Source organism: Ornithorhynchus anatinus, chromosome 1 (genome assembly GCF_004115215.2).
Source record: "Ornithorhynchus anatinus isolate Pmale09 chromosome 1, mOrnAna1.pri.v4, whole genome shotgun sequence".
Taxonomy (NCBI): Eukaryota; Metazoa; Chordata; class Mammalia; order Monotremata; family Ornithorhynchidae; genus Ornithorhynchus; species Ornithorhynchus anatinus.
Window position 1 is genome coordinate 178861701 of NC_041728.1, and position 12273 is coordinate 178873973.

Sequence of the window (12273 nt, forward strand, 5' to 3'; positions counted from 1 at the left end):
AACGCCGGCGGGGGTCCCCGGAGGGCTCCTGCCCCCTCCCCCAAACTCCCCAGGGGCCGTGTGGGGGAACGGGGAGCTTTGGTAAACGCCTGTGGGGGGAGGAGATACCCTATCTCTGACCCCAGCCCCAGTGCCCACCCCTCGCCCCCCACCCAACCCCTTGTCGATGACCCTTGCCCGGGCCCAGGCGGGAGGGCTGGCTTGCAGCCCCCCGCACTCCCCTCCCTCACCCTACCCACCCTCCCCCCAAACCTTCCTCTCGGCCCTCCCACTGCCCCGCCTCAACACGGTCTGGGGAAAGAAAAGTTAAAAACAAAACAAGGCTACGAATACTTTGCGTCATTCAAATCACCTTCACATGTGGATCTTCGTGTGTGTCTGTTTGTGTGTGTGTGTGGGTTTGCGTTGAGGGCCACTGCCTCGGTGACACAACAGCCGGCCAGGCCAGTGTGGTCCCCCGTTCCTCTTGGCTGCCTTGTCAGGATGCGGTGTGTGTGTGTTTGTGCCGAGGGCCAGTGCCACGGTGAAATAACAGCTGGCCGGGCCGGTGTGGTCCCCATTTCCTCTCGCCTGCCTTGTCAGGACGAGTGTGTGTATGTGCTCGTGTGTGTGCGTTTGTGCCGAGGGCCACTGCCGCGGCGACACAACGGCCGGCCGGGTCAGCGCGGTCCCCATTTCCTCTCGCCTGCCTTGCCAGGATGAGGTGTGTGTCGGGTGCCCGTGTGTGTGTTTGCGCTGAGGGCCACTGCCACGGCGTCACAGCCGGCCAGGCCAGTGCGGTCCCTATTTTCTCTTGCCTGCCTCGTCGGGACGGGTTGCGTGGGTGTACGCGGGGGTGCGTGTGCGTTTGTGCTGTGGGCCACTGCCACGGTGGCACAACAGCCGGCCAGGACCGTGTGATCCCCAATTCCTCATGCCTGCCTTGTCAGGACGAGAGGTATGTGTGTGCCTGTGTGTTTCTGCGCTGAGGGCCGCTGCCACGGCGACCCAACAGCCGGCCAGGCCAGCGCGGTCCCCAATTCCTCTTGCCTGCCTTGTCAGGACGGGGGGCGCGCGCGCGCGCGCGCCCGCGTGCGGGCCGACGAGCGCGCTTTAGTCGATATTGCATTTTGTCATGGTTGTGGTTCTGCCGTATTTACCGGCCGGACGGCAGGTGGAAGGGCGTGACGGCTGCGCACCGCGTGCGCGGCACGTGCCCCGCCTGCGTGAGGCTCCGGCTCCGACTCGGGAGGCCCCGGCCGGGGCTCGGGCGGGTCCGGCCGGGGCCGGGCTCCGGCTCCGGCGGGTTCGGCTCCGGCGGCGGCCCCGCCCGTCACACGGTGGTCACCCTCATGACGAGCTCGCGGCGGCCGCCCGGAGGGCCGCGCTGCTCGTGCGTCCGCAGGTGGCTCAGGATGTGCAGGATGGTGTAAGCACAGTGGTGGTCGGCCAGGGGGCCCGAGGCGGGGCCGGGGGCCCGGGTCGCCCCGGAGGCCGGGGCCGGGGCCCCCTCGGCGGCCGTCGCGGCGGCGGGGGCCGAGGGGTTGGGCCGGGCGGACGAGGAGGCCCGGGGGTGCGTCCTGCCGCCCGACTTCTGGTCCTCCAGGTCCTTGGCCTTGTCGTAGTTCAGCACTTTCCACTGCTGGTTGACGGCCTGCCAGCGCTTGAAGATCCGGTAGACCGACGGGCCCTCGTGGATGATCAGCCCTGCGGGACCGACCAGAGCGGCGGGGGCCGTCAGGGCCGGGGTCGGGGCCTGGGTCGGGACCCGGGGAGAGGGAGGACCTGGGGGCGGGGCCAGTCAGAGGACGGGGCCGGGGGGGGGGGGGAGGGGGGGCGTCTCCGTTGGGGCCCCGGGGGCCTTTCCTGCCTCACAATCAACCACTGGTATTTCATTCATCCAATCGTATTTATTGAGCACTTACTGGGTGCGGAGCACCGGACTAAGCGCTTGGAATGTACAGTTCATCCCACTCTCAATCCCACTTTTATCGAGCTAAAACTCCTCACCTTTGGCTTCAAAGCTGGTCCATCCCCTTGCCCCATCCTACCTCACCTCCCTTCTCTCTTTCTACTGCCCACCCCATAGGCTCCACTCCTCTGCCGCTCACTTCCTCACCCTCCCCCGTTCCCGCCCATCCCGCCGTCGACCCCTGGCCGTCCTCCCGCCGTCCCGGAACGCCCTCCCTCCTCACCTCCGCCAAACTCACTCTCTTCCCCTCTTCAAAGCCCTACTGAGAGCTCACCTCCTCCAGGAGGCCTTCCCAGACTGAGCCCTCCCTTTCCCTCTGCCCCCCCCCCTCCTCCCCATCGACCCTTCTCCAGCCCTCGGCTCTTCCCCCTCCCCCTCCCCACAACACTTGTATATATTTGTACACATCTATCATTCTATTTATTAATAGTGTGTATATATATCTCTAATTCTACTTATTTATATTGACGCTATTGATGCCTGTCTACTTGTTCTGTTCTCTGTACAAACAGAACAGAGCCCTGTTGCCAAATTGTACTTTCCAAGCCCTTAGTCCAGCGCTCTTCGCACAGTAAGCACTCAATAAATACGATTGAATGAATCGAATGAAAGAACACATTTTTTTTCCTTAAGACATTTGTTAAGCACTTACTTACTGTCGACCCGGCACTGTCCACTGCAGACAGGGATTGTCTCTCTTTACTGCTGAACTGTACTTTCCAGTACTAGTCCAGTGCTCTCCACAGTGAAAACTCAACAACTGAGGGACCTGAGGCTCGGAGAAGTAAAGCGACTTCCAGGTCACACAGCAGAGAAGTGGTGGAGCCGGGATTAGTACCCAGGTCCTTCTGTTTTTATGTTTTTAAAAGTTTTTAAAAAGATAGGTTTTTAAAAAGACGTCCCCCGTCAGGCCTGGATGGTCTAACCGCACAACTTTCCGGAGGCAGAGGACTGGACTAGATGGAGCTGTGGAAGCCCCTGACAGCCCTAGGAGAGCAGGGTTCGTTGATGGTGATTCTCTGGGCCGGCGACTTGGGGGCCAAAGGGGAAACGTCCCTCTGGGGATCACGGAAAATGAGGAAAAAAATCATCATTTGGTCTCTTGTCTGCCTCCGGGGGGGGGGGGGTGGTTTTTCTGAAGCGGTGAATTCATTTGCTCTCGTTAAATCGTAATAATTGGACGCACCGAAGCAGAGGACGCCTGATTCGTTTATCTGCTGAGAGGCTCACACGTAGCCTCTGGCGGGGCTGTGCTGTGGCAGCGGGTCATAATAATAATCGTGGTATTTGTCAAGCGCTTACCGTGTGGCTCTGCACGTAGTAAGCGCTCAAGAAATACTACCGAATGAATGTATTTTAACGTTCGTCTCCCCCTCTAGACTGGAAGGTCCTTGCGGGCCGGGATCGCAACTCGGTCGTACCGCACTTTCCCAACCGCCTAGTCCGGCGCCCCGCACCCGGTGAGGGGGACAGAGTCACGACGATAATCCCGCTAGTGACGGTGATGGCGATTCTCCGTCCGTCCCCCGTCCCCCCGCACGCCCCGTGTCCACGGAGCCGCGTGGCTCGGTGTCCCCGCCGTCACCCACCTACGCACACCATGTCCATGAAGCCGTACATCCCGTAGCAGATCTGGAAGAGGAGGTCCTGGCGCTGCCACTTGGCGGAGGGGCTGAAGGTCGACCAGATGAGCCAGGAGATGCTGGCGATGAGGAAGAGGGAGCCCAGGATGGCCGCCGCGATCTGCACCTTCTCAATGACGGTCAGGGAGATGGCCTGCCACTGCCCGGGACACCGCCGCACCTCAGGGCCTGCCCGGGCTTTAGCCGGCCCCGCCCATCTCCTCCTCGCCCACGGGCCGCCCCTCGCCCCGTCGGGGCTTCGACCGCCAGGTCGCCCTCTGCACCGTCGGGTTCTCGCCCGCTTGGTCGCCCCCTGCCCCATCTCCTCCTCGCCCGTCGGGTCACCCCCTGCCCATCTCCTCTTAGCCCACGGGCCGCCCCTTGCCCCGTCGGGTTCTCTCCCGCTTGGTCGCCCCCTTCCCCATCGGGTTCTCTCCCGCTTGGTCGTCCCCTGCCCCATCACCTCCCCGCCCGTCGGGTCACCCCATGCCCATCTCCTCCTCGCCCACGGGCCGCCCCCTCCTCCATCTCCTCTTCGCCCGCCGGGCCGCCCCTCGCCCCGTCGGGGCCTCGCCCAGCAGGCCGCCCCCTGCCCCTCCTGACACCCTCCTCTCGTTGGGCGACCCCCCGTCCCCTGCCCGCTTCCCCCCGCCCGCTGCCCGCTGGCCCGTCCGGTCCTTTCCCAGAGGCCCCCGCGAGGCTGCGGCCCATGGGGCCGACAGGGCGGGCCCACCGCGGGGGACGGGGCTGGCCGGGGCGCACATCATGGATGGATGGATGGGTGCATGGATGGATGGATGGATGGGTGCATGGATGGATGGATGGGTGGGTGGATGGATGGGTGCATGGATGGATGGATGGGTGGGTGGATGGATGGATGGATGGGTGGATGGATGGGTGGATGGATGGATGGATGGATGGATTGACGGCCGGGGACGGGGCTCCCGAGGGGCTGCGAGGGGCGGAGCGGGGCCCCGTCGGGACGAGGTGGCGTGGGATACCTGGAGCGGGTTCTTGGTGCTGATGGCGATGACGTGGTACTTGTAGTAGCAGAGCTCGCAGCTCCAGCAGCCGCGCTCGCTGATCCACTTGATGAGGCAGGGCTGGTGCGTGCACCGGACCGACCCGTCGCAGCGGCACGGGCTCAGCAGCTCCCCCTGCCGGCCACGGCGGAAAAGGCCCTCAGCGCCGGACCCAACCCACCCCGCCCGGCGCTGCGGCGCCCCCTGCCGACCGCAGCCGGCCTGGGCCTCAGCGTGCGGGCAACCGTTCGTTCCTTCGTTTATTCATTCATTCATTCATTCATTCGTTCGTTCGTTCGTTCGTTCGTTCGTTCGTTCGTTCGTTCGTTCGTTCGTTCGTTCATTCGTGCTTAATGAGCGCTTACTGTGTGCAGAGCACTTCACTAAACGCTTGGAGTGGACAATTGGGCAACAGATAGACACCATCCCTGTCCAACAACGGGCTCACGATCTAATCTCCCTTGATTCTATTTATTGCTATTGTTCTTGTCTGTCCGTCTCCCTCGATTAGACCGTAAGCCCGTCAAAGGGCAGGGACTGTCTCTATCTGTTACCGATCTGTCCATTCCAAGCTTTAGTACAGTGCTCTGCATATAGTAAGCGCTCAATAAATACTATTGAATGACTGAATGATCCCGGCTCTGCCACTTCGTAGCTTTGTGACTGTGGGCAAGTCACTTCACTTCTCTGGGCCTCAGTGACCTCATCTGGAAAATGGGGATGAAGACTGGGAGCCCCACGTGGGACAACCGGATTACCTTATATCTACCCCAGCGCTTAGAACAAGTGCTCTGCACATAGTAAGAGCTTAACAAATACCAACATTATTATTATTATTAACTTCTCTGTGCCACAGTTATCTCATCTTTAAAATGGGGATTGACTGTGAACCTCACGTGGGACAACCTGATGACCCTGTATCTCCCCCAGCGCTTAGAACAGTGCTCTGCACATAGTAAGCGCTTAACAAATACCAACATTATCATTATTATTATTATTATTAAAAGGGAGAGACAGACAGCAAAACGAAACAAGACCGCCCCCTGCCGACAACAGCAGTAATGGCAGCGAGCCCCGGACCGACCCGGCGTCGCGGCGCCCCCTGCCGGCCGCAGCAGTAATGGCGGTGAGCCGGGGATTGACCCGTCGCCGCGGCGCGGGCTCAGGAGCGCCCCTGCCGGCAGACCTATACAGGTGCACGTCGGCGAGGCACTTCATTCCTTCACTCCTTTACTCATTCAGTCATTTTGTCGTATTTAATAGTAATAAGAATAATGATGGTATTTGTTAAGCGCTTACTATGCGCCAGGTAATGTTCTAAGCACTGGGGTGGATGGATCCAGGTCATCAGGTTGTCCCACGTGGGGCTCACAGTCTTCATCCCCATTTTCCAGATGAGGTCACTGAGGCCCAGAGAAGTGAAGCGACTTGCCCAAAGTCACACAGCTAAGTGGCAGTGCCGGGATTAGAACCCGCGACCTCTGACTCCCAAGCCCGGGCTCTTTCCACTGAGCCACACTGCTTCTCACACACTCCACTCCACTCCATTCCACTCCACTCCACTCAACTCCACTCACTCACCAGCCTAGCACGTGGACACAGAGCTCGGGACTGGGAGTCAGAAGGTCATGGGCTCAAATCCCTACTCCCCCCCCCCCCCCCCCCCCCCCGCCTGCAGTGTGACCTTGAGCAACTCATTTCACTTCTCTGGGCCTCAGTGATGTCATCTGGAAAATGGGGGATTGAGACCGTGAGCCCCTCCTGAGATGGGGACTGTGTCCAACCCCATTATCCACCCCAGCGCTTAGTACAATGCCTGGCACGTAGTAAGCGCTTAACAAATATCGTAATTATTATTTCTTCATTCAATCATATTTATTGAGCGCTTACTGTGTGCAAAGCACTGGAGTAAGCGCTTGGGCGACAGTGGAAAGAGCACGGGCTTTGGAGTCAGGGGTCATGAGTTCGAATCCCAGCTCTGCCACTTGCCAGCTGGGTGACTGTGGGCAAGTCACTTCACTTCTCTGGGCCTCAGTGACCTCGTCTGTAAAATGGGGATTAAGACTGTGAGCCCCACGTGGGACAACCTGATTCCCCTGTGCCTACCCCAGCGCTTAGAACAGCGCTCTGCATGTAGTAAGCGCTTAACAAATACCAACATTAACATACATATTCCTCGACTACAACAAGGTCACAGCCTAGACAGGGAGACAGACATCCAGTGGTGCCTAATCAAACATTATTATTGCCATTGCTATAACTGCTAGGGCAGGTTCATTCATTCATTCATTCATTCATTCATTCATTCATTCATTCATTCATTCATTCATTCGAGTAGCAGCATAGCATAGTGTATAGAGCCCAGGCCTGGGAGTCAGAAAAGTCTTGTCCCGCCTCCGCCAGTTATCTGCTGTGTGACCTCAGTCAAGTCCCTTCACTTCTTTGGGCCTCAGTTCCCTCATCTGTAAAATGGGGATGAAGACTGTGAGCCCCACGTGGAACAGGGCCTGTATCCAATCCGATTTGCTTGTATCCACCCCAGCGCTTAGTACAGTGCCTGGCACATAGTTAGCGCTTAAATATCATAAGTGATGTTCATTCATTCATTCTATCGTATTTATTGAGTGCTAACAGTGTGCAAAGCACTGTACCAAGCGCTTGGGAGAATACAACAACAGACACATTCCCCTCCCAAGGACTCAGAGTCTAGAGGGGGAAACAGACATCCAGCCGTGCCTAATCAAACATTATGATTATTATTGCTCTTATTGTTGTTCCTCGAATTGCCTCTCCCTCCCTCTAGACTCTAAGCCCGTTGTGGGCAGGGATCGGCTCTCTTTATTGCTCTATTTACTTTCCAAGCACTTAGTACAGTCATTCATTCATCCAGTTGTATTTATTGAGTGCTTACTGTATGCAGAGTAATAATAATGTTGGTATTTGTTAAGCGCTTACTATGTGCAGAGCACTGTTCTAAGCGCTGGGGGACATACAGGGTAATCAGGTTGTCCCACGTGAGGCTCACAATCTTCATCCCCATTTTACAGATGAGGTCACTGAGGCACAGAGAAGTGAAGTGACTCGCCCACAGTCACTCAGCTGACAAGTGGCAGAGCCGGCATTTGAACCCATGACCTCTGACTCCCAAGCCACGCTGCTTCTCTGCTGGACTGAGCGTTTGGAAAGCACGATTTGGCAACAGATAGAGACAATCCCTGCCCGACAACGGGCTCACAGTCTAGAAGGGGGAGACAGACAACAAAACAAAACGAGTAGACAGGCATCCATAGCATCAGTATAAATAAATAGAATTAGAGATATATACACATCATTAGTAAAATAAATAGAATAATAAATATGTATATATGTACATTTGAGAATCAGTGTGGCTTAGTGGCAAGAGCCTGGGCTTCGGAGTCAGAGGTCGTGGGTTCTAATTCCAACTCTATCACTTGTCAGCTGTGTGACTTTGGGCAAGTCACTTACCTTCTCTGGAACTCAGTTTCCTCATCTGCAAAATGGGGATGAAGACTGTGAGCCCTATGTGGGACAATCTGATCACCCTGTAACCACCCCAGTGCTTAGAACAGTGCTTGGTACACAGTAAGTGCTTTCCAAATACTATCATTATTATTACCGAAGCAGCGTGGCTTAGTGGAAAGAGCACGGGTTTGGGAGTCAGAAGGTCATGGGTTCTAATCCCACTCTGCCACTTAGCTGTGGGACTTTGGGCAAGTCACTTCACTTCTCTATGCTTCAGTTACCTCATCTGTACAATGAGGATTGAGACTGTGAGCCCCACGTGGGACAACCTGATCACCTTGTAACTACCCCAGAGCTTAGAACAGTGCTTGGTACATAGTAAGCGCTTAACAAATACCATCATTATTATTAGAATGGTGCGTGGCACATAGTAAGTGCTTCATAAAAACCATCATTATTATCATTAGTATTATTATATACTCAAGTGCTGTGGGGCTGGGAGTGGGGTGGGGCAGAGGGAGGGAGTTGGAGAGAAGCAGAGGAAAAGGGGGGCTTAGTACAGTGCTCTGCACATAGTAAGCACTCAAGAATCCCCGCTCCGCCACTTGTCAGCTGTGTGACTTTGGGCAAGTCACTTCACTTCTCTGTACCTCAGTTACCTCGTCTGTAAAGTGGGGATGGGGGTTACTGTGAACCCCACGTGGGACAATCTGATTACCTTGTATCTATCCCAATGCTTAGAACAGTGCTTGGCAAATAGTAGGCGCTTAAATACCATCATTATTATACTTTTAGACTGTGAGCCCACTGTTTGGGCAGGGATTGTCTCTATCTGTTGATGAATTGTACATTCCAAATGCTCTGCACACAGAGCAATAAATACGATCGAATAAATGAGTGAGAGAATGAATGAATAAACGAATGAACGAATGACCGGATGAACCTGACCGAGCCGTCTTGGCGGCCCCGGGCTCACCAGCTCCTCCGACCGCAAACGGACACACGGCCACTCGGGTGAAACAACGATAATAGAATAATAGTAATATCAATGATAATAACAGAAATGATTAGTATTATTATTGTGTTTGATTAGGCAGGGCTGGTGAATATACCTGACCAAGCCATCACAGCAATCACATGCGCAAACCAATTACAGGAACAGCAATAATCATAGTAGTATTAGACTGAAATAATAATCACGGTATTTGTTAAGCGCTTACTATGTGCCAAGCACTGTTCTAAGCGCTGGGGTAGGTACAAGGTAATCAGGTCATCCCACATGGAGCTCACAGTCTTAATCTTCATTTGACTAATGAGGTAACTGAGGCGCAGAGACGTGAAGTGACTTGCTCCAAATCACCCAGCTGACAACGGCGGAGCCGGGGGCAGAACCCATGACCTCTGACTCAGGGAATGTCACCTTTTATTGTTGTATTGTACTTTCCCAAATGCTCAGTGGAGTGCTCTGCACACAGTGAGTGCTCGGTAAATATGATTGAATGAATGAATAATAATAATAATAATGATAATTTTTTATTAGGTCCGGCTGGTGCATGCACTGGACCGAGCCATTGCAGTGTCCCGGCTCAGCCTCTCCCTCTGCCGACAGACCAACACATGGGCCCGTTGGTCAAACAATTAAAGGAACGACAATAATGATAATAATGACTGTGGTATTTGTTAAGCGCTTACTATGTGCCAGGCACTGTGTTACGCGATGGTTTGAGACAAAGTAATCAGGTAGGACACAGTCCCTTTCCCCCGTGGGGCTCACAGTCCTAATCCCCATTTTCCAGATGAGGTAACGGAGGCCCAGAGAAGTGATGCGACTTGCCCAAGTTCATACAGCAGACAAGTGGCAGAGGCAGGACTAGAACCCAGATCCTTCCGACTCCCAGACCCGTGCTCTATCCACAGGCCATGCTGCTTCTAGACTACCAGACCACGACAGCAATGATAACAATAATCATTGTGTTAAGCGCCTGCTACGAGCCACGACTGTGATAAGCGTTGGGGTAGATACAATATTCTAGTCTGTGAGCTCATCTTCTAGATTGTGAGCCTGTTGTTGGGTAGGGATTGTCTCTCTATCTGTTCCCAAATTGTACTTCCCAAACGCTTAGTACAGTGCTCTGCACACAATAAGCGCTCAATAAATACGATTGAATGAATGAATGAATATTATCCAATTGGACAAAGTCCCCATCTCACACAGGGCTCACCATCAAAAAGAGAGGGAAACGGGTATTTAATCTCCACTTTGCAGATGGGGAAATTGAGGCACAGAGCCATGAAGCATCTTGGCCAAAGTCACCCTGCTGGCTAGAGGCAGAGTCAGACTTTCATTCATTCATTCAATGGTATTTATTAAGCTGGTCCATCTCCTTGCCCCCTCCTACCTCTCCTCCCTTCTCTCTTTCCACCGCCCACCCCGCACGCTCCGCTCCTCTGCCGCCCACCTCCTCACCGGCCCCCGTTCTCGCCTATCCCGCCGTCGACCCCTAGCCCACGTCCTCCCGTCGTCCCGGAACGCCCTCCCTCCTCACCTCCGCCAAACTAACTCTCTTCCTCTTCAAAGCCCTACTGAGAGCTCACCTCCTCCAGGAGGCCTTCCCAGACTAATCCCCCCTTTTCCTCTGTTCTCCCTCCCCTCCCCATCCCCCCGACTCCCTCCCTCTGCTCTACCCTCCTCCCCACCCCATGGCACTTGTGTGTGTATATATGTACATATTTATAATTCTATTGATTTTATTAATGATGTGTATCTATCTATAATTCTATTTACTTATATTGATTCATTCATTCAATAGTATTTATTGAGCGCTTACTATGTGCAGAGCACTGTACTAAGCGCTTGGGATGAACAAGTCGGCAACAGATAGAGACAGTCCCTGCCGTTTGACGGGCTTACGGTCTAATCGGGGGAGACGGACAGACGAGAACGATGGCACTAAACAGCGTCGAGGGGAAGAACATCTCGTAAAAACCGATGGCAAATAAATAGAATCAAGGCGATGTACAATTCATTAACAAAATAAATAGGGTAACGAAAATATATACAGTTGAGCGGACGAGTACAGTGCTGTGGGGATGGGAAGGGAGAGGTGGAGGAGCAGAGGGAAAAGAGGAAAATGAGGCTTTAGCTGCGGACAGGTAAAGGGGGGATGGCAGAGGGAGTAGAGGGGGAAGAGGAGCTCGGTCTGGGAAGGCCTCTTGGAGGAGGTGATTTTTAAGTAAGGTTTGAAGAGGGAAAGAGAATCAGTTTGGCGGAGGTGAGGAGGGAGGGCGTTCCGGGACCGCGGGAGGACGTGACCCAGGGGTCGACGGCGGGATAGGCGAGACCGAGGGACGGCGAGGAGGTGGGCGGCGGAGGAGCGGAGTGTGCGGGGTGGGCGGTAGAAAGAGAGAAGGGAGGAGAGGTAGGAAGGGGCAAGGTGATGGAGAGCCTCGAAGCCTAGAGTGAGGAGTTTTTGTTTGGAGCGGAGGTCGATAGGCAACCACCGGAGTTGTTTAAGAAGGGGAGTGACAGGCCCAGATCGTTTCTGCAGGAAGATGAGCCGGGCAGCGGAGTGAAGAATAGACCGGAGCGGGGCGAGAGAGGAGGAAGGGAGGTCAGAGAGAAGGCTGACACGGTAGTCTAGCCGGGATATAACGAGAGCCCGTAATAGTAAGGTAGCCGTTTGGGTGGAGAGGAGAGGGCGGATCTTGGCGATATCGTAGAGGTGAAACCGGCAGGTCTCGGTAACGGATAGGATGCGTGGGGTGAACGAGAGGGACGAGTCAAGGATGACACCGAGATCGCGGGCCTGCGGGACGGGAAGGATGGTCGTGCCATCCACGGTGATGGAGAAGTCTGGGAGCGGACCGGGCTTGGGAGGGAAGATGAGGAGCTCAGTCTCGCTCATGTTGAGTTTTAGGTGGCGGGCCGACATCCAGGTGGAGACGTCCCGGAGGCGGGAGGAGATGCGAGCCCCGAAGGGAGGGGGAGAGGACAGGGGCGGAGATGTAGATCTGCGTGTCATCTGCGTAGAGATGGTAGTCAAAGCCGTGAGAGCGGATGAGTTCACCGAGGGAGTGAGTGTAAATGGAGAACAGAAGAGGGCCAAGAACCGACCCTTGAGGAACTCCAACGGTTAAAGGATGGGAGGGGGAGGAGGCTCCAGAGAAGGAGACCGAGAATGACCGGCCAGAGAGG

General features: G+C 55.3%; 1 protein-coding gene across 1 annotated transcript in view; it reads right to left on the reverse strand.

Annotated features, from left to right (window-relative positions):
- Positions 1–1278: 1278 nt before the first annotated feature.
- Positions 1279–12273, reverse strand: part of MARCHF4 (membrane associated ring-CH-type finger 4) — a 30996-nt gene continuing 20001 nt past the window's right edge. Inside the window, exons 2-4 of the mRNA XM_029049826.1 lie at positions 4575–4730; positions 3541–3733; positions 1279–1686 (exon numbers count right to left, since the gene is read on the reverse strand). Coding sequence (XP_028905659.1) covers positions 1313–1686; positions 3541–3733; positions 4575–4730 — 723 coding nt within the window. The 3' untranslated portion in view covers positions 1279–1312. The remainder of the gene's footprint in view (positions 1687–3540; positions 3734–4574; positions 4731–12273) is intronic.